The 22112-nt window shown below is 47.3% G+C and overlaps 1 protein-coding gene across 1 annotated transcript in view; it reads left to right on the top strand.

Annotated features, from left to right (window-relative positions):
• LOC140408989 (uncharacterized) overlaps window positions 1–22112 on the top strand; it is a 112661-nt gene that overhangs the window by 27485 nt on the left and 63064 nt on the right. Inside the window, exon 3 of the mRNA XM_072496994.1 lies at window positions 18580–18692. Coding sequence (XP_072353095.1) covers window positions 18580–18692 — 113 coding nt within the window. The remainder of the gene's footprint in view (window positions 1–18579; window positions 18693–22112) is intronic.

Below are 22112 nucleotides of genomic sequence, written 5' to 3'. Positions count from 1 at the left end.
TCTTTGTTCTTTGTTGATCGTTTGCACCCTCCCCGCCAGGGAGAGTGGGAGTGTGTCCCACCTCAGCAGGTCTATCATTACTTTTTCCACCAGACCTGTCAGCTTCCATTTGTGGATCTGTGTTCAGTCGTGGGTGATTTGGAAGCACCGTTTTCCCCACCACAAAGAAATTAATGCGTGCATATACCGTGTACCTGGGACAAGAAGAACTCCTCCCTGGGTATGTGAAATCCACGGGTCCACTGCCCCATCTATTCCATAAGCGCGCCTAGGTCTTTCGCCATATTTGAGGTCTTCCCTTTGGAGTTTGATCTGTCTAACCGTGGGTTCTGTACACAGGTAGCGGAATTTGTTTTGGGCCTGTTTGAACGGCAGTCGCTCCAGCTCTGCCCCTCTTGCAGATTCACCGGCAAGATTTCACTTTTGCTCAGGTTGAGTTTGTAGCCCGGGAAGGCTCTGAATCAGGAGCCTCATGATGCCCTCCATGCTGCTTTGAGGATCCAAGATGTCGAGGAGGAGGTCATCGGCATAGGGTGAGACTCTGTGCTCTCTGTTCCCTCTCTGAATCCCCTTCCAATTTTCTGCCGTTCTGAGGACGATCTCCAGTGGCTTGATTGCCAGGGCAAATAGAAGCAGGGACAACGGGAATCCCTGCCTTGTGCAATAGAAGTATTTAGAGCTGGTGATGTTAGTTTGCACGCTCGTCATGCGAGCGCTGTAAAGACGTTGCACCCACTGCACCCATGCAATGAACCCTACTCCAAGCCCAAACTGCTCCAATGCCTCTGTGAGGTACTTCCACTCACTCTGTCGAAGGCTTTTTCTGCATCCAGGGAAGTGCTCACGTCTGGTGTTCTCTCTGCAGATGGGATAATTATCACTTTCAGCAGATGCCTGATGTTCGATGTTAGCTGCCTACCCTCAATAAAGCTTGCCTGGTCCTGTGTGACACCTCTGCTACACAGTTCTCCAGTCGCCTAGCCAGGATCTTGGCCAGTATATTCGCGTCCACATTGAGCAGCGTGATGGGTCTGTAGGACCCACATTCAGTTGGGTCTTTGTCTTTCCTTGGCTATCAACAGGATTGAAGCTTGCGTTGGAGGCAGAGTGTTCCTTGCTAGTGGGTCTGTGAATATCTTCCGCAAGTGCGGGTTAAGTGCTGCTGCAAATATTTGTAGAAGCCTGTTGGGAATCCATCTGTGTTCCCCGCTGGCATGGAGTTAGTGCTCTCCATGATTTCTCCCAGTTCCAATGATGCTTCCAGCCCCCGTTTCCTATCTTCCCCCATGACTGGCATGTCCAGTCCGTCGAGGAACTGCTTCATCCTCGAGTCCTCTTCGGGGGGCTTGGAGGTGTACAGCCCCCAGTTGAAGGCTTTGAATCTTTTGTTGAATTTTTCTGGCTCGGCTACCAGTCTGCCTTTGTTATCTTTAATCTGTGCTATTGCCCCCGTGGCAGCCGGTTTTCTCAGTAGGTGAGCCAGCAGTTGGCTGGCTTTGTCTGTGTTTGTAAATGGTCCCCCGTGTTCCCCATTGGGCACGGCCTGTCTCCAACCTCACGTCCATGTGACACTAATAAAGATTATTATTATGAAGTGTGGAGTGTGATCCAAGCTTTTACAATCGCAGAGTGTTCCACTCCTACTATCCCTGGAAGCACCGTTTTCCCCACCACAAAGAAATTAATGCGTGCATATACCGTGTGTACCTGGGACAAGGAGAACTCCTTCTCCCTGGGTATGTGAAATCCGCGGGTCCACTGCCCCATCTACTCCATAAGCACACCTAGTTCTTTCGCCATATTTGAGGTCTTCCCTTTGGGGTTTGATCTGTCCAACCATGGTTCTGTACACAGTTAAAGTGTCCCCCCACCACCCCACCCACATGATTAGTCGGTGCGTGTCTATGTCGGGGATTTCCACCATGGTCCACTTTATGAACACCGTGTTGTCCCAGTTGGGAGAGTATACACGTTGACCAGGACCACTGGCGCCCCTTCCAGGACACTGCTGACCATGACGTACTGTCCCTCTGGGTCCGTAATCATCTCCGTCAAGGTAAATGCTGCCCTCTTATTGAGCAGTATGACTACACCCTAGTATTCACCCCCTAGCATGAATGGTACATCTGTCCCACCCAGCCCTTTCTTACCCGAGTCGGTCCTTCCCCCTCTTGGACCTTCTAGGTGACTATCCTGATGGGGGGTTTCTGTCTCCCCTCCTGTGGGATCAACCATACTTACCTTGTGGACGCGCCCCTACACTCAAGGGTCTCCCTTTGTTAGGAGACCGTCCAAGACAGCCACAGGCACTGTACTCACCATGAGGCCTGGCCACTGAGCTCCGGTGTTTCCCTTTGTCCAGGGGCCGCCCAACATGGCCAGCACCTATGCGTACACCATGTGGGAGAGCTCCTGCACTCCAGGGTTTCCGTTTGTTTGGGGACCTTCCAAAGTGGGCTGTTGTAGCTAGCCTGCAGTTCTTCCTGCCCCCGCTAGACCCTTTGTTCCCCTATAGTTCTGCTTCTCCCCCTCCTTCCTCTCTACCCCCTCCCTACTATGGCCCCACCATTCGCCCCCCATGTGTACCCCCCTAACTATCCCCCCCCCCCCCCCCGTTGATACCCCCCTGTCACCAGGCGCTCTCTCCCCGATGGGAGATGCGCCACGCTCCCCCACCCTCACCCCCCTCACCCGTAGCTCCTGGCACTAGCTTTCCTGCTAGTCTGGTGCACCCCCCACCTCCTGGGGTCAGTCTACGTCTATCTTTCGCCCGCTACGTTTCTTCCCCCTCTTCCTCCTCTCCCTCTCCTGTGCTCTGCTGCCCTTTCGCCTCCTTTCTTTGTTTTAGCTCTTGGGTTCAGAGCGAGGTGGTACAGTCCCGTGCAAATTGTCTTTCAGCATTTCAGTCTTTCCAGGTGACCGTTTCATCATTGCTCCTGTTGCTGTCTTTCCAGCCCATTCTCTTGGACATAGGGAACGAAAAGTAATACTCCCTTTCCTGGGAAGTGAACCATAATTTGGCTGGGTACAGCATCCCAAATTTCATCCCACTTTTTTACAGGACCGCCTTTGCTCTGTGAAACTCCGCCCAGTCTTTGCCAGGACTGCCCCAATGTCATGGTATATCTGAATCTGGTGTCCCTCTCAGTTGCAGGCCTTTGTCTGCCTGGCCCAGCGCAGGGTTCTTCCCGGTCCTGGTGCCGGTCCATCTTGGTGATTATTTCCCTCGTCTGCCCCCCGGCCCTGGGTTTCAGCTGGCGTTACCTGTGGATTCTGCCTATCTCTGGCGGGTTGGGGAACCTGTCTCTTCCCACCAAATTTCCCAGCATGTGGGGTTCCTGCCTCCGATTCTCTCCGGCAAACTTTTTATCCTCAGATTCTGGTGCTGCGACCAGTTCTCCTGGCCCTCTATCTTCCCCTTTAGGCTCCCCTGTGTCGCCACAAACCTCACTATCTCCGTCTCCAGGGTGATGAGCCAGTCACTCTGATCTGTTGAGGCCTTTCCAGCTCTTCAATGGCGTTCCCCTGGGCCTCTAGTTGCCTCTCCACCTTGTCCAGGGCCACCTGCATGGCAGCCAGTACCTCCGTGACCACCACCTTGACCGCTGCCTTTATGTCGACCTTGATGTCCTCTTTGAGTTCCCTTAGCTCCGTGGTGAGGAACTTCTTCCATCCGCTCTCCCGTGAGGGGGAGTTTTGGGTGCGGCTTGTTGGTCTCTTTTGGGTGTGGCCGGAGTTTCTTCGCCTCGTCGGTCCGCCGTCCCGATCGCTCGCTTCTTCTGGCTTCTGTTGCTTTTTGCCTCTCTTAGGCCTCTGGAGCTGCTATTAGTCAGCATCGCTCTTTGTATTTCAGTTGAAGAGGGTGAGGAGATGCTTTTTTCCCGGTTCTGGCAGGCTATTTTTGACTAAAAGTGCCTAATTCCGAATTCTTAGGAGGAGAGCCACCTTTCGTACGTCCGCTCAGCACATCCCTGTCACCGGAAGTCTTTTTGAAACAGTCCTACTTGTACAATTTTTTATGCAACTGCCACTACGGTGACTCAATTGAACTGTTTTTGACACAAATCTAGGGGAAGGAAGGGCTCCAATTTTTATCAATATCATTCCTTGATGTTGCTGAATCCTGCATTTCTCATTTTCTGGTTCAATCACCTTTTTTTCAGTACTTTGCCACTTCCTCCTATCATCAATTATGTTAGTTGTCACAACTAAACATTATTAGAACAATAAAATTCCTTTCATTGTTTGTTCCAAGTTCACTTTATGTGGTGGTCAATTATAGTGCGATGAATGTAGGAAATGTTTTATATTTTATATTTGTTGCAGTAATGTTATTAAAAATACTGGTTTAAGCTACATACGGGTCGTATGTCTGCTAAAACTGTGACTAAGGGGCTGTAAAAGTGAGGCAAGATTTGAATTTAACCATTTACTTGTTTACAGATAGATGGCTAATAGAACGTTTCTTTTGATTTTGGAGGATCTTTGGGGTGTAGATAATTTATGAGGGATGATGTTTAATCCTGGATAAACAGGTCATGGGACATTTTAGTGGGAGGAGACCGAAGAATTCCTTATAATGTAATTGAAAGGGTGGAGCCAGCTCTATCTATAGCTTTGCAGTTTATCATAGGATTTTAGTCTGACAATACATGACTCCAGCTGGGTCCTGGAAGGTTCTCTCCAAGGTCTTTGCACAGAGAAAAGCGAGTAAACCTGATTGTTAACTGGATTTATAAGTGGTCTTTGAACTTTGTTGGTTTGCTTAATTGGAATATGCATAGTTGCAGATGTAGGGGGTAAGTTATAATTTTTTTTTAAATTTAAGAACCTTTTGAACTGTTAACTGTAAAACTGTTACTTTGTTGTTAATGTGATTGGTTCTATGTTTAAGTTAAAGTTTGTTTTAACATAAAGATAGCTGTTGGTCAATGTTATCACTTCTGGGGCAAAGTATCCATTCCTCACAGTTTTACAAATTGCAAATTGTTGGGGGTTGTCATGCGGGATCCTAACAATAGACAGAGATATCTATTCTCGCTCCTGTCTTCCACTTACCCATCCATATGAGTTCTACCTTGACTTAACTGAATAGGTACTTTGCATCAGTCTTCATGGTGGAATACACCAGTGGCATACCAGAACTTCAAGAGAATGAGGGGCAAAGGTGAGTGTAGTGGCCATCACTAAGGAGAAAAAGCTGGGGAAGCTGAAAAATCTGAAGGTGGAAAAATCACCCGGACCGGATGGACTATACCCCAGGGTTCTGAAGGAGATAGCTCAGGAGATTGTAAGGCATTGATGGTGATCTTTCAGGAATCACTGGAGTCAGGGAGTGTCCCAGGGGCCTGGAAAATGGCTAATGTAACAGCCCTGTTTAAGAAGGTGGGAGGCAGAAGATGGGAAATTATAGGTTGGTTAGCCTGACTTCGGTCATTTATAAGATTTTGGAGTTCATTATTAAGGATGAGATTGCGGAGTACTTGGAAGTGCAGATAAAATAGGGCTGAGTCAAGGGGAGGTCATGTCTGACAAATCTGAATTCTTTGAGGCGGTACCGAGGACGTTAAACAGAGGAGAGCCAGTGGATGTGATCTATTTAAATCTCCAGAAGGCCGCTGACAAGATGCTGTACAGGAGGCTGCTGAATAAGATAAGAGCCCATGGTGTTCGGGGCAAGGTACTCTGGCATGGATAGAGGATTGCTTGACAGGCAGAAGGCAGAGAGGGGGTATAAAGGGGTCTTTTTCAGGATGGCAGCTGCTGACTAGTGGTGTACTGCAGGGGTCAGTGTTGAGACCACAACCATTCACGATATACATTAACAATCTGGAAGAAGGAACTGATGGCATTGTTGCTCAGTTTGTAGTTGATACAAAGATATAATAATCTTTATTATTGTCACAAGTAGGCTTACATTAACACTGCAATGAAGTTACCGTGAAAATCCCCTAGTCGCCACACCTCGGCGCCTGTTCGGATACACAGAGGGAGAATTCAGAATGTCCAATTCACCTAACACGCATGTCTTTTGGGACTTGTGGTAGGAAACCGGAGCACCCGGAGGAAAACCACGCAGACACGGGTAGAACCTGCAGTCTCCGCACAGACAGTGACCCAAGAGGGAATTGGATCTGGGACCCTGGTGCTGTGAAGCAACAGTGCTAACCACCGTGCAACCGTGCCGCCCATGTAGGGGGACAGGTAGTGTTGAGGAAGTGGAGAGGCTGCAGAAGGATTTGGACAGGCGAGCAGAGTGGGCAAAGAAGTTACAGATGGAATACAATGTGGAAAAGTGTGAGATTATGCACTTTGATAAGAAGAATTGAGGCAGACTATTTTCTAAATGGGGAACAGCTTCGGAAATCTGACAAGGGATTTAGGAGTCTTGGTTCAGAATTCTCTTAATATTAGCATGCAGGTTAAGTTGGCAGTTAGGAAGGCAAATGCAATGTTAGCATTCATTTCCAGAGGACTAGAATACAAGAGCAGGGATGTACTGCTGAGGCTGCATAAGGTATTGGTCAGACTTCATTTGGAATATTGTGAGCTGTTTTGGGCCCTGTATCTAAGGAAGGATGTGCTGACCTTGCAGAGGGTCCAGAGGAGGTTCACAAGAATGATCCCGGGAATGAAGGACTTCTCATGTGAGGAACGGCTGAGGACTCTAGATGCGGGATTCTCCGACCCCCCACCGGGTCGGAGAATCGCCGGGGGGGGGGCAAGAATCCCGCCCCCGCCAGCTGCCGAATTCTCCGGTGCCAGGGATTTGGCGGGGGCGGGAATCGCACCGCGCCGGTCGGCGGCCGCTAGCAGCGGCACACCACGGCGCGATTCTCTGGCCCGCGATGGGTCGAGTGGCCGCCCGTTTTCGGCCAGTTCCGCCGGCGTATGTTACACCAGGTATTTGCCGGCGGGACCTGGCTACGCGGGCGGCTTCCGGGGTCCTCGGGGGGGGGGGGGGGGGCGCGGGGGGATCTGGCCCCGGGAGATGCACACCCGAATGGCCTGGCCCGCGATCAGGGCCCACTGATCTGCGTGCAGGCCTGTGCCGTGGGGCGGCTGTAGCGGTCCGCACCGGCGGCTGTAGCAGTCCGCTATGGCCGGTGCGGAGACAAACCCCTCTGCGCATGCGCTGGGATGACGCCAGTGCACGCTGGCGCTCCCGCGCATGCGTCAACTCGCGCCGGCCGGCGGAGGCCCTTTGGCGCGGTTGGCATGGCGCCAAGCCCCTTCCCCGCCAGCCAACACGGTGCAAACCACTCTGCCGCCGGCCTAGCCCCTGAAGGTGCGGAAGATTCCGCATCTTTGGAGCGGCCCGACGCCAGTGGTTCACACCACTACTCGGCGCCGTGACCCCCCGTCCCGCCGGGTAGGTGAGAATCCCGCCCATGGTCTGTACTCGGAGTTTGGAAGGATGAAACTTACAGAATACTGAGGCCTAGATTGAGTGTATGTGGAGAAGATGTTTCCACTGGTAGGAGAAACTAGAACCCGAGGGCACAGCCTCAGGCTCACTTCCTTTGAAAGTGAGATGAGGAGGAATTTCTTCAGCAAGAGGGTGGTGAACCTTAGAAGGCTGTGGAGGCCAAATCATTGAGTGACTTTAAGACAGAGATAGATAAGTTCTTGAGTATTAAGGGGATCAGTGGTTACGGGGAAAAGGCAGGAGAATGGGGATGAGAAACATATCATTAATGATCGAATGATAGAGCATTCTCAATGGGCTGAAAGGTCTTATTTTGCTCCTATATCTTATGGTCTAAACACAAAATGTACATATGAGAAGTGAAAAAGGAAACAAATGGTTCAAAGAAACACAACACTAGGAAAGATGGGAGTGTCCTTTAGAAGCACAGAGGAGATTTTGCTAGATATTTCAGGGGGGCGGGGGGGGGGGTGGGGGAGGGTTCTAGTTACAAGGTTAGAGGGGTTGTTCTACTTGGAGAAAAGGAAACTGAGGGGAGATTTGACAATGGTGTACAGGATTATGTAAGGCTTAGATAAGGTAGACAAGGAAAAACTCTTCCCATTAGCTGATACAAGGATGCTGATACAAGGACACAGATTTCAGATTTTGGCAAGAGATATCATTTATAGGATGTGGCATCACTGGCTAGGGCAGCATTTATTACCCATCCCCAATTGCCCTGAGAAGATGATGTGAGCTGTCCTCCTGACCCCCTGCAGTCCACGTGGTATAGGTACACCCAGGGTGCTGATAGGGAGTTCCTGGATTGTCACCCAGTGGCAGTGAAGAAAAGGTGATATATTTCCAAGTTGATGAGTGGTCGAGTAGTGTTCTTCCTTGTGGTGGTGTTCCCAATTCCCTGCTGTCTTTGCCTTCTAGATGGTAGTGGTCGAGGGTTTGGAAGCTGTTGTCTGAGGACATTTGGTGAATGTGGGGAAGAACATTATACTCAGCATGTGGTAATGCCCTGGAACTCGCTGCCCACGAGGGTGGTGAAAGAGGGAATAATCAATGATTTTAAAAGGAAATTGGATGGCTACTTGAAGGAAATAATTTTGCAGGAATCTAACCTGCACACCTTTAGACTGTGGGGGAAACTGGTGGACCCGGAGGAAACCCACGCAGACGTGGGGAGAATGTACAAAATCCACACCAACAGTCACCCAAGGCTGGAATTGAACCTGGATCCCTGGTGCAGTGAGGCAGCAGTGCTAACCACTGTGCCACCGTAAGATCTTGTTGAATGACTAGGCAACTTGTGGGGAAGTATGGTATTCTCTTACTTCTACGTATATTCTTAGAAGGTGGCTGACGCTAGTGCAGTTTTTGGTTTTCTGGACTTCCAAACGACATTTGAAAAAGCATCACATAATAGACTTGTTAATTGAATTAAAACCTACGGGATAACTGGTAGTATTTAACGGATAGTAAAACAGAAATTTTGGATTTGGATTGGATTTGTTTTATTGTCACATGTACCAAGATACAGTGAAAAGTATTGTTCTGCATACAGTCCTAACAGATTATTCCGTACATGAAAAAAACATTGGACATACATAACACCATGCTACGTCCATGCCACTTCGTACCCTCATGCCACCTCCATATCCACTCACCCACTGGACTCCACCACAGGAAGACCTCAGGAGTTAGTTTCACATGAACAAAAATAAAATTTCTAACAAGCCAATAAGCACATACATACATTATGCAGAAAAAACTCTCATTCTTCAAATCTGTTCAAAGAATTTAAATCTCTTCTGTTATAAAACAATCAAATTTCTAATCAGTAATCGCATCAATGACAACTAATCGTTTAATAACCTCGTTAAACCTACAATCAAAATGTCAAATCCCCCCACATGAAAAGTATTTCTTGGGGGCTCTGAAACTCAGTCAAGCATTCATAATGACTTCAGCTGCAGTAACAGCCCTTGGGAAAAGTCAACATGAAAACTACTGAAATTGCAGGAACCGATGATAATGTTTTTTTACTAAGCTGTATCAGATGTCCTGTCAGTCAAAGCAGTCCACAGCCAGTAACTTCCTTAACTTTAACTGATGGGGATTGGGACTTCCACAACCAGGTTCAACCTGCCATTTATATAGATGTCTGCAGTCAGCGAATCTGTGAACGTTCAGCCCAAAGAATCATAAAGGAAATCCAACCCTTTGAGTGGGTGAGTGATACTGACTAGACAGCTCGGTGCAGAACTGACACGGACCTGATAGGCCACATGGCTTCCTTTAGTGTCATAAATAATTCTTTGGGCGGCGGGGCTGTGGGGCAGCGGGGCGGGATTCGCGCCTCCCCCCGGGGATTCTCCCACTCGGCGCAGGGTCGGAGAATCTCGGCCATGGTCAATGCCAACTGACCAAGGGGTCAAGTGGCCTTTACTTATTAACACTATCAAGCTTCTGAAAAGTTCTGAATTGAATAACTGAGGCCGTTGCCTTTATTATCCAAGACCCAAAAGAGACCTAGGTAGACTGTAGAAGAATACCGACAAGACAACAGCTGTAGAGAAAGGCTGTGAGGGCCATCTGTTGTCAGCCAGTCTGAGAACCAGAATATGAATCTCTCTGCAGGTCATCAAGCAGCCAAAGTACATAACCTGTTCCAAGTTCAAAGATTGCCTGAAAAATAATCTCCTAGGTATTCAACTACAAGAACCCTCGCAACCTGCAGTGAACCCTCTGCTCTATCAGATCTTCACTTCAACTTTATCATGAAATCCATGCAAGAAACCACAGGCCTATCAGGTGGCAGCCTGGAAATGATAAATCAGAGGCTGAATTAACCGTAATTTGTAAAAGGGCACTATCTTTACCTGTACGCAATCTTTGTGCGGCATGTGTGTGTCTGTGTGGGAATGAATGAGACCAAGTGTGTGATATTCAGGATAGGTGTGTGAGAATAAACAACCTTCTTTATATTAAACTCAAAAAAGCTTACTGCTGAATTATCTAATTGGAATACACATTCCATGTGTAAAAACAATATGCCTCTTTTCGCGCTGATAATGGGAAGTAAGGGAGTAGATACATTCTCTCCATGACAGAGTGAAAATTAGAGGGTGCAGATTTAAGGTGATTGGCAAAAGAACCAGAGGCAACATGAGGGACATTTTTAAATTCAATGAGTGGTTAGATTGGATGCACTGTCTGATAGGGTGGGGAGGGGGGTCTCTGATTCAATAGTAGTGTTCCAAAGGGAATTGGGCAAATACTTAAAGTAGAAAAGATTTCATGGGTATGGGGGGAAAAATCAGGTAAATAGGATTATTTGAATTATTCTTTGGAGAGCTGTTATAGATGTGATGGGCCATCTTCTGCGCAGTACTATTCTATGATTAGGGAAATTATGTACTTCAACCTTTAGACAACATGGTTTATCCACACCCTTCAATATCTTTCCATTCAGTGCATATTTCTGATCCGTGATTTTCTTTCCCCCAAAAAATCTATTGCTGTATATTTATCCATATGAAATTATATCTGTCATCCATCTAGCCATTCCACTCACCAGTCTGTCTTCCTGCAGTATTCACAAGACTGACTGATACTTATCTAGCCTCCTGTTTTTGTTCTTTCGGCAAGTTTTATGATTATGTTCCCTGTCCCTAAGCCCAAGTCATCCACGTACTTTGAGAATCAAAGTAAATCCAGCACTGACCAATCCAGTCCCAGCAGAACCCATTAACTCCAACTTTATCTCAGGTTTATTAAACAATGATCCACACTACGACAAGTCCTCTGGTTTCTGAACTTTCTAAAAATCCTATTGTGACGCACCATGTCCAACAACTTTTGAAAATCTATATGCTCAACATGTTCTGCATTTATTTTATCCACCCAATCATTCATTTCTCAAAAAAACTATTTTAAATCTATCACCACAGCTTGCCTTTGGCAAATCCCTGCTGCCTGACCTTGAATAACCCATGTGTTTCTAAATTTTATCTCATGTCGCAGATTCTAAGCATTCGCCCAGAACTGTTACTTTCCGACTGGTCTATAGCTATCTATGAGTACACGATGAGGCAGATAGCCATGATCGACAGAAGGGAGAACAAGAACCGCTTACTCCACATTTACTTCTATATGTATTCTGAGTTTATATCCTTTAAGATTAAGTTTGAAACAGTTTTGAGATATATCTTTTTATCACATCCCTCCAGCACTGGAACCGCAATCAATGAAACTAAAAGTACAGCGGTACCTGGATCAGTGTCTCTATTTTACAGCAGTATATTAATTCAGAGCCTGGAGGTTCTCCCTGCCCTTAGCTTGTCCTTGAACCTTCAAAAGTGAAATGATGCTTTGGAAATTGCACATATTCGGCTTTAACCTTTCCATGGTAAATGCCTATATTTCATTTAGGTTTGGAGAGTATTAATTTAATCATTCATTATTTTATATTTCAAATATTAAGAAATAGTTTTTTAAATTTTGTGTTCTCTTGACAAAAGGAACTAAAATTTAATTTGGTAAACGGGATTCTCCACAGCCCAACGGCAAAATCAGGAGCGAGATTCTCCGACCCCCCCCGCCGGGTCGGAGAATCGCCGGGGGCTGGCGTGAATCCCGTCCCCGCCGGTTGCCGGATTGTCCGGCACCGGAGATTCGGCGGGGGCGGGAATCGCGCCGCGCCAGTTGGCGCCCCCCCCCCCCCGCGATTCTCCGGCCTGGATGGGCTAAAGTCCCGCTGCTAGAATGCCTGTCCCGCCGGCGTGGATTAAACCACCTACCTTACCGGCGGGACAAGGCGGGTGGGCTCCGGGGTCCTGGGGGGGCGCGGTGCGATCTGGCCCCGGGGGGGTGCCCCCACGGTGGCCTGGCCCGCGATCGGGGCCCACCGATCCGCGGGCGGGCCTGTGCCGTGGGGGCACTCTTTTCCTTCCGCCTTCGCCACGGTCTCCACCATGGCGGAGGCGGAAGAGACTCCCTCCACAGCACATGCGCGGGGATGCCGTGAGCGGCCGCTAACGCGCTGCCCGGCAATGTCATTTCCGCGCCAGCTGGCGGGGCGGAAATCAGTCCAGCGCGGGCCTAGCCCCTCAAGGTTGGGGCCCGGCCCCCCAAGTTGCGGAGGATTCCGCACCTTTGGGGCGGCGCAATGTCCGACTGATTTGCGCCGTTTTGGGCGCCGGTCGGCGGACATCGCGCCGAGACCGGAGAATTTCGCCCCAGGATCGGCGATCGGGCGGAGAATGGAATCTGACGCCGGAATCGGGGCCGGCGCCGGTTTGATGCCGGTCTGCCATGCTCCTTCCCCTCCAAACCAGCATCATAGGGACGCATGCCGTTGTAATACCGTTGGCGCGTCATCGGCCGGCCCACCTATGATGCTCCGCCCCGATGGGCCGAGTTACCGATGACGCGGACCAATGTGGTCCCAACGGTCGGGAACCCAGCATGCCGGCTGCGTACAGTGTCCAGTGGTTGGGGGTGGCCAAGGGGTGGGCTGTGGGTTACAGTTGGCGGGTTAGGGTTCGAGCACGGCCGCTCCATGTTTTCTGGGGTGTCTGGTGCAGATCATCGGCCCTGCATATGCGCAGCCTGGAACATGGCCATTCTCCAGCCATTTTCAGCACTTTCCGTAGGCATTTCATGCGGTGCTAGCCCCTCACCGGTACCGGAATCGTTGATGGGTTTGCGCCAATTTTCCTGTCGTGAAACTCCCGCAGATTCTCCGTTCGTGCCAGCACTTAGCCTCAGGAACGGAGAACCCAGCCCAATGATTTTAGATTGTAACCTTCCAATCCAGTTAATCGTCCATTTGGGAGAAGGGAAAGGTCTTTAAGGAAAATGGTGGAGAGGAAGATATTTTTTCTGATCTCTGAGTTTGGATAGGGATTTTAATTTTAAATCTGTGTTTTCCAGTTCAGTGTTCGTAGCTCAAGCCACATAACATGCCCGTATTTATGACACTGTCCGCAGCCGGCATGCTAGGTTCCCGACCGCTGGGACCACACATGTCCTGCGCCGTCGGGAACTCGGCCCATCGAGTCGGAGCATCGCGGATGGACCGGCTGATGACACGCCAACGGCCTTGCGACTGCACGCGGTGTGTATCCTGATGACGCCGATTGGGAGGGGGCGGGGACATCATGAACCAACGTCAAACTGGGGCTTGCCCTGAATCCGCCGTCAGATTCTCCGCCCGATCGGTGATCCCGATTTTGGCGTTGGGCTACGGAGAATCCCCCCCAAGTCATTCATCCATGCCAATCTTCTTTGAACCATAGCAGGTGTGTTAGTCCTTTCTAAGGCATCAAGATTGCATATGTGATCCAATTATTATTTATAATATTTACTTTCCACACTGAGCATTGTTCCTAGCCCAGATTAATTTTTAATTTTAAGGAAGCCTCAAAATAAATATTTTCTCTTCCTTATTTTCATTTGCTTTCTAAGATCACAAGGTGGCACTGTTGCACTCTCTACTGCTTCTAGCTGAAGTGTACGAGAAATTAATTAATGCATTTCAGGCTGCGACAAACAGGCAGCGAGACCATGTTGTAAATAGTCAAATATTTATCCTGCATCTAGCTTGACCCTATTGAGAAGGAAAGGGTCCAAGCTACAGGCCTGCAAGTCAGAGATGATGAACATTCACTGAAAGGCCTAATACCAAAGTTAAATTAATCAAAGCAAAGTTATACAAAGATCTTTGAATGTAACCATTGTGACGCAGATGTAGGTCACTCAGTCCATATGGCAAAGAATGAACTGCTAGAACTGGTGGTGTAGTTGCTTAGATTTTCAAAACTCTGAGTAACATGGTGTTCCTCTAGTTCATCTATTTCAGCCGTTCCTGTCAAATGACACTATTCCATTTTTCTGCAAAGAAGAGCATTTTAGTAAGAGGTTGAAAAAGGGAGAATAAAGGGAACTAGATTAGAAATGTATTTAACAAATTGCATTGAACGTTATTCGTATGGTTTAGAGAATAGAAGCCAAGATGATTCCATCGCACAAATTGGAATTCATAAGTAGGTTGGAAGAATGGGAAAAAACGAAAAGATTTAATGTAGGTATGACCTAGTCCTTAAAATGTTTTAAAAAACATGAACATGAACAGATTATTTAATTGTGAAATCTGATTGTGGACAGGTACAAAATTAAAAATTCTGTTCTTCGAAGAAATCTATCAATATTAACCACCAAGTACATCATGAATGGGCATCTGAGACCTGTTGCTTGCAATACCTGTGCTATGTGGGAACTTCAGGACACTTCACATGTCTTGGGTGACCACATGTATGGGAAGTGTCTCCAGCTGCTAGAGTTCAAGCTGAGGATTTCCCAGTTAAGGGGCAGCTGGAGTCACCGTGGAGCATCAGGAAGGATGAGAGTTTCCTGGATCATATGTTCCAGGAGGTGGTCACCCCACAGGCAGTGAGAGGTCACGGTAGATGGTTGTGGCTCTCCCGTAGAGTAGGAAGAGGAAGCTAATGCAGGAGTTTATGGGATATGCGTCACTTACAAACAGGTACTCAGTATTGGAGACTGCTGGAAGTGATGATACCCTAGAAGAGTCCAGCCCAAACAATGGACAAAGGACTGTACAGGAGGGCACAGCTAAGCATTGAAATACAGTGGTTATAGGAGATGCCACAGTTAGGGGAACAGACAGGCGTTTCTGTAACCATTGTTTTGAATTCTGCATGGTGTGTTACCTTCCTTGTGCCAAGATGAAGTACATCACGGAGAGGGTGCAGAATATTCTGCAGAGGGAAGGGTGTGAGCCAGACGTTGTCGTATACGTTGGTAGCAATGACATAGAGTGGACAGGTATCGAGGTCCTATGGTCAGATTATCAGGAGTTAGGGAGGAAGTGAAAAAATTGGACCTCAAGTGTGGGCTGGGATGTGGAAAGAGGCCCCGTGGAGGGTGAACGTGTCTTTGTTGTGTGCAAGGTTAAGCCTGATTCAGTTTAAGGTGGTGCATAGGGTCCACATGATAGTTGCGAGGATGAGTCAGTTCTTTGTGGGGAGTGGAGGATAGGTATGGGCAGTGTGGAGGGGGGGTAGCCCGCGAATCATGTCCACATGTTCTGGGCGTGTCCGAGGTTGAGGTGGTTCTGGCGGGAAATTCTGGGTGTGGGGTTGGCCCTGAGTCCGGAGGTGGCGATATTCGGTGTGTCGGACGATCCGGGAGTCCAGTTGGGGAGAGAGGCCAAAGTATTGGTTACCCGGAGACGGGTCTTGTTGTGCTGGTGGGATTTGGAGCCGCTGAGGGCGAGGGTGTGGGTGAGCGACCTGGCAGAATTCCTGCATTTGGAGAAGGTCAAGTTCACTTTGTAGGGGCTGGAGAAAGGGTTCACCTGGAGGTGGAAACTGTTCATTGATTTCTTCAATGTGGATTGAGGTGTCAGTGGGGGGGAGGGAGGAGGGGGAATAGGGGATAAAAATGAGGATTGTGGGGTGTTGGTCTCGGGGGAAGTTGGAGGCTGGTGGTTTCTGTTCATGTGTTCTGATGTTTGTTTGTAAAATGCCTTGAATAAAAATATTTTTTTTTAAATTGAATCTCAAGGATAGTTATCTCTGGATTAATCCCAGTGCTACATGCTAGTCAGAATATAAATACGAAGGTAAGGGGGGATCAGTGCATGGCTTGAAGCATGGTGCAGCAGAGAGGGTTTCTGATTCTCAGGGCATTGGGACCAGTTCTGGGACAGAAGGCACCCATTCAAACGGGAATGAGTTACACTTTAACAAGAATGAGATCAATACACTCACAGCGAGGTTCACTAGTGTGGTTGGTCGGATTTCAATTAAGTTGTCTCGGATCTGGGCACATAGTAGTAAAAAAGAAGTTACATAAAATGTGAGTGGAGAAGGAAGTATTACAATATTAACTGGAAGTGGTCTAAGAAGCACTGCAAGGTATATGAAGACAAGATTACAGTGCATGTACGTAAATGCACAAATTGTCATGAATATGATTGGTGAGCTACAAGTATAAATAGCCATGTGGGTATGTGATATAGTATCAAAAATGAAAACGTGGCTTAAAAATGGTGAGGGGTGAGTACTTAATATACATGGATATAAAGTGATTTGAAAAGATAGAAAAGGCAAAAAAAGGAAGTGGGATGGAAATACTGATTAGGGACGATCTTCTAATGTTGGAAAGAGAGAATGTCCTTGACAGGGCAAGGACAGAGTCAATTTGGTTAGAGTTGCTAAACAAAAATGATAACATCACATTACATGGGATAATTCTATACATCTCTAGATAGTGGGAGAGAGGTAAGAAACAAATCTGCTGGAAAATCGCAGAGATGTGCAAGAACTACAGTGTGGTGATACTGAGGGACTTCCATTACTCAAATACCACACAGGTGTGCTCTGCTCTGCTATAATTGACTGAATTTAGTCTAATTTAAACTGAATTGAAAATAATTTAAAGTAATTGCAGTAGCAACAGAAGAAATAGAACCTGAGACAGGCTTCAATTAAGTGCTGGTTGCTGCAGGTCCAGGTGATTAATGATGGGTTCATGGGTGGCTGTGCACCCAAGCTTCTGGTCACAACAAATGAACAGGCAGAATAATTGGAATTCTCCGTCCTTTGGGATTTTCTTTTTCCACTGGCAGCGCACCCCCGCCAGTGGATTTCCCGGGAGCGTGGGGCGGTTCAATAGGAAATCCCATTGACAAGTGGCGGAAAGAGAGAATCCCACCACTAGCGAACGGCGTGTCGTCAAGTAACACCTGGCTGGGGAAAGGAAGAATCCAGCCTAATGGATGGAAACTCGCCATTCTGAACTAGGTGTGTGGTCACATTGTGGGCAGCACAGTAGCACAGTGGGTAGCACTGTTGCTCCACAGCTCCAGGGTCCCAGGTTCGATTCCCGGCTTGTCACTGAGTGGAGTCTGCACGTTCTCCCCGTGCTCCAAGTGCTCCGGCTTCCTCCCAAAAGCCCTGAAAGACATGCGGTTAGATGAATTGGACATTCTTAATTCTCCCTCTGTGTACCTGAACAGGCGCCGGAATGTGGCGACTAGGGACGTTTCACCGTAACTTCATTGCAGTGTTAATGTAAGCCTACTTGTGACAATAAAGATTATTATTATTATTATTTTATTTGTCGGTAAATTTGTCAGCTTTGGGCAAATGGGTTCTTGAACCAATATAAAAGACTTCCATGTAAAGTAATTATGGGCATAATATTTTACATTTAAAATTCTGCAAGCTTTACTTCAATTCATTTTGCTCAGATTACTGTGATACCTGGACCTAAATATTGTGGGAAACTCTGCTAACTTTTGGTTGAGGTATTATGCTTAAATCCTGTCAAATAGACAGGAAATATCTTGTTGCACTTTTCTGAGGAAGAGCTGAAAGCTCCCTTTTCAACAACATTCCTCTCTCGGGCAGCGCGGCGGCTCAGTGGTTATCACTGCTGCCTCACGCCGCCGAAGACCCGGCTTCGATCCCGGCCCCGGGTCACTTTCCATGTGAAGTTTGCACATTCTCCCCAGGTCTCATCCCCACACCCAAAGATTGGAGGGTAGGTGGATTGGCCACGCTAAATTGTCCCTTAATTAGAAAAATAAATTGGGTACTCTATATTTAAAAAAAAACAACATTCCTCTCTCAACAAATGCATTGATCCATTGATCTATCACCTGTCTATTGGTAGAGTCTCTAGTTCCCCCAGCCGCGTATTTCTCGGCAGCGTGCCATTTGCTGGAGCGGGATTTTCTACTCCCAGAGTTTGTCAATGGGATTTCCCATTGAAGCCAGCCCATGCCACCAGGAAACCAGTGTGCGGGGGTGCACTGCCAGCGGGAAAAGAGAATCTCAATGGCCAGAGATTTCCGATCCACACTTGAGGTGCTTTGTGTTTCACGTTTACATTTACTGGCCAGAATTCTCCTGCTGTTGGGATTCTACTACCCTGGGCAGTGTTGTGTGGCTTTGATGTGAAATCCTATTAACAATTGGTGGGAGTAGAGAATCCCGCCACCAGCAAACGGCGCGCCGAACACGCGGCTGGGGGACTGTAGACTCCCGTCCCACTGTTTTACAATATTTTACAGCTGCTTGGTGCCATGTCAGTATATTTAATTAACATGTTTGATAAAATTTCAGAAATGGAAGTTTGAAGCTAACAGACCGAAGGACTGGGACTCTTTACACCATCAGTGTGAACTGTTTTAATGGTGAAACAATTCTCAAGTCTTCAAACGTCAGCATTGATACAGGTATAATAGTGTAACTTTTAATATTTGTTCAGAAAGAAGAATGGTTTTGATATAAAAATAACGAAGAAAATGCTAGAAATACTCAGCAGGTCCGACAGCATCATGTGGAGGAAGGAGCAGAGCTAATGGGCTGAATTTTCCCAGTCCTGTCTTGGAGGGCTTGGTGGTGGTGGTGGTGGTGGTAGAAGTGAGAGATTCATGTATTCCTGGCACCAGGGAACTTTCCCAGGGATGCCTGGAAATAAAATTGGCTGTGAGCTTCGTGAAGATGAACAGCAACATTTATATAACTACATAAGATTTTAATTAGGGGTGAATTTGTTGCCTCGTCAGCATTTGTACAGCAGTGGAGCAGCCAAACATGTGCAAAGGCAATCAGTTCGTGATAGCATATTTAGAAAAGACAGAAAGGAGAAAAGGAGAGGTACAGTAACTACTTATTCTCAAAAACATAATGGCAGTAGAAAAAAAGAGATGCAGCTATCAGCACAATTAAAATAGAACCTTGATGAACTAAGATCAAAGATAATGGACGGCACGGTAGCACAGTGGATAGCACTGTCGCTTCACAGCGCCAGGGTCCCAGGTTCGATTCCCGGATTGTGTCACTGTCTGTGTGGAGTCTGCATGTTCTACCCGTGTCTGTGTGGCTTTCCTCCGGTTAACTCCCACAAGTGCAAAGATGTGCAGGTTAGGTGGATTGGCCACAGGGGTTGTTTAGCACAGGGCTAAATCGCTGGCTTTGAAAGCAGACCAAGGCAGGCCAGCAGCACGGTTCAATTCCCGTAACAGCCTCCCCGAACAGGCACCGGAATATGGCGACTAGGGGCTTTTCATAGTCACTTCATTTGAAGCCTACTTGTGACAATAAGCGATTTTCATTTTCATTTCACTCTAAATTGCTCTTAGTGTCCAAAAAAGGTTAGGTGGGGTTACAGGGCTAGGGTGGAGGTGTGGGCGTATGTGGGGTGCTCTTTCCAAGGGCCAGTGCAGACTTGGTGTGCCGAATGGCCTCCTTCTGCACTGTAAATTCTATGAGATTCTATGAGATAATAAAGGATGAGTCACTCTAATAAGGCTAGCCTTCAGATCACCTGATAGTGGAGGGAAGGTGGAAGAAGAAACATGCAAGACAGGAAGCAAAGAGTTGGCTAAAGGGTAATTATTCAGACTGGCAGAAGGTGAAAAGTGGTGATCCACAAGCATCAGTGCTGGAACCACTGCTGTTCACAGTTTACATTAATGATTTGGGCTTAGAAATAAAAAATACATTTCTAAATTTGTATGACACCAAATTGGGACGGATAGTCAATCCTGAGGAGGACTGCAACAAATTATAGGAGGGCATTAATAAACTAGCAGGATGGGTAAATAATTGGTGAACAAAGTCTGAATATTTTGGAAGGAAGAACAGGGAGATCACTTATTAATTGGAAGGTGCAAATCAAGGTGGTGGTAGAGAAAACAAAGGGATCTTGGAACAAATACTCCAATCAGTAAAATAAGCAAAATACTGTGGCTGCTGGAATCTGAAACAAGAACAACGAATGTTGGAAAAATGCAACAGGACTGGCAGCATCTGTCGAGAGAAAATATAGAGGCAACATTTTGAGTCCGTTTTACTCTTCAGTTCTGTTCTTGCGCCAATCACTAAAGGGTGTACCACAGGTTAACAAGGTCATTAAAAATGCAAACCAAACACTGGCCCTCATTTCCAGATGCAGAGACTTGAAAAGTAGAAAAGGTATGCTCAGTCTGTATCTAACCTTGGTTAGACCACACGGAGTAAACTGCGTGCAGTTCTAGTTGCCATATTATAAAAAGCAAATTGGAGAGGGCACAGAAAAGATTCATAAGGATGATCCCTGAAATTCATGGGTATACATATCAGGAAAGAATCGACAAACACAAGAAGGTGACCTAATAGAGGACTTTAAAGGTATGTAAGATTTTGATGGAATGAATGCAGAGAGAATAGGCCGAATTGAAGCCACTTCCCCTCTTCCCTCAGTTCTGATGAAAGGCAATTTTGTCCAGAAATGTTGGGCGCAATTTCACAGAAAAAAAAGAGTCCCGTTGTGGGTGTATTTAGCCAGGTGTTTCCCGGCACATGCAGCACCGGGAACGGCCCCGCTATTAAACTGGACTCTTCTTCTTTTTGGCTTCAGTGAGCAAGACCCGGCCAAGGCCGCACTTACCTTCATTTCTTGCACTGACGAGCTCAGCTCGCCAGTGCAGGAAGAAATAGGCACCCTGATCCCTTGATCCCCGGACTCGCCCCATGCACCAATTTACTGATTAGAGGTCCTCGAGACCCCTCACCCCACCTGATGAGGGCAGGACACCCCCGAGCCCGATTCCTGGCACGAGCAAGATGCCCGTGCCCCTATCAGTCTGGCAGTGCCACCTGGTACTGCCAGGGTCCCAGGCTGGCAGTGTCAATGTTAATGAGTGGCATCGGCAGTGCCATGGTACCACCCTGCCCAGAGGAAACCACCCAGGGGCATCCAATTGCTTGGGACAGCCCCTCCCCCAAGTACCATTCTGCCTGGTCCACGTTTGTGGAAACCAGTGCTAAATGGCACCGCCTCGGGTCTTCCAGGCAAGGGGATTCAATCCCAGGTGCTGGGTAGATCCAGCGTAGACATATTCAACTGGGGCTAACTACTCACTTGAATATGCAAATCTGGATGGGTGGGATCCAGATTGCGACACCTCATGAGATCTCGTTAGATCCCGCGAGGTGTAATGATCCGGGTACATCGTGCGAGAGGTTTACCGTCCGCATCACTTCACAAATCAGGCGGGGCTATTAGATTGCTCCAGCTAACTATGTTTCTCTCCACAGATACTGCCTGACCTGCTGAGCCATTCCAGCAACTTTTGGTTTTATTTCAGTTTTGCAGCCTCTGCAATATTTTGGTTTTGTACTAATAATCTAACTGTCCTTTGATGATGATACTGGTTCTTACTCTTGCTGTACAGCACAGCCCGCCCGGCTCCATGAATGATACCATCCATACTGCATGTAAAACCTTCAGCTTTTTTCACACCTGAGGTATTTCCAATTACTGTCTTAGTTTCAGTCAAATTACTTTTTGGAAATGTTCTCCTGTTGTTTTCCTATACTAAATAGATGACCGACAAATTAATAAATAAATGGTCAAAGTTTTCATGAGGGGGGTGGAAAGGGGTTTATCAGAACATGAAAATGGATTTCCAATTTGTTAATTTGGTGAGGACTGTTTTACTCTTCCTGCTGCCTCTATACCAGTTCTATATTCTACTCTGCCCTTTGATTCAAAAATTTCAAGATTATAAATGTACTAACATATAATAACTGAAACTCATTTAGGATCTTTGTCAAAGCAAAATAGAAAAGGGTGCAGAGCTCTATACTCCTAAAGTTGCAATATGGAA

The sequence above is a fragment of the Scyliorhinus torazame genome, chromosome 3, assembly GCF_047496885.1.
Source record: "Scyliorhinus torazame isolate Kashiwa2021f chromosome 3, sScyTor2.1, whole genome shotgun sequence".
Lineage (NCBI taxonomy): Eukaryota > Metazoa > Chordata > Chondrichthyes > Carcharhiniformes > Scyliorhinidae > Scyliorhinus > Scyliorhinus torazame.
Note: the sequence above shows the minus strand (reverse complement) of the source record. Positions and strands in the feature narration are given on the sequence as shown.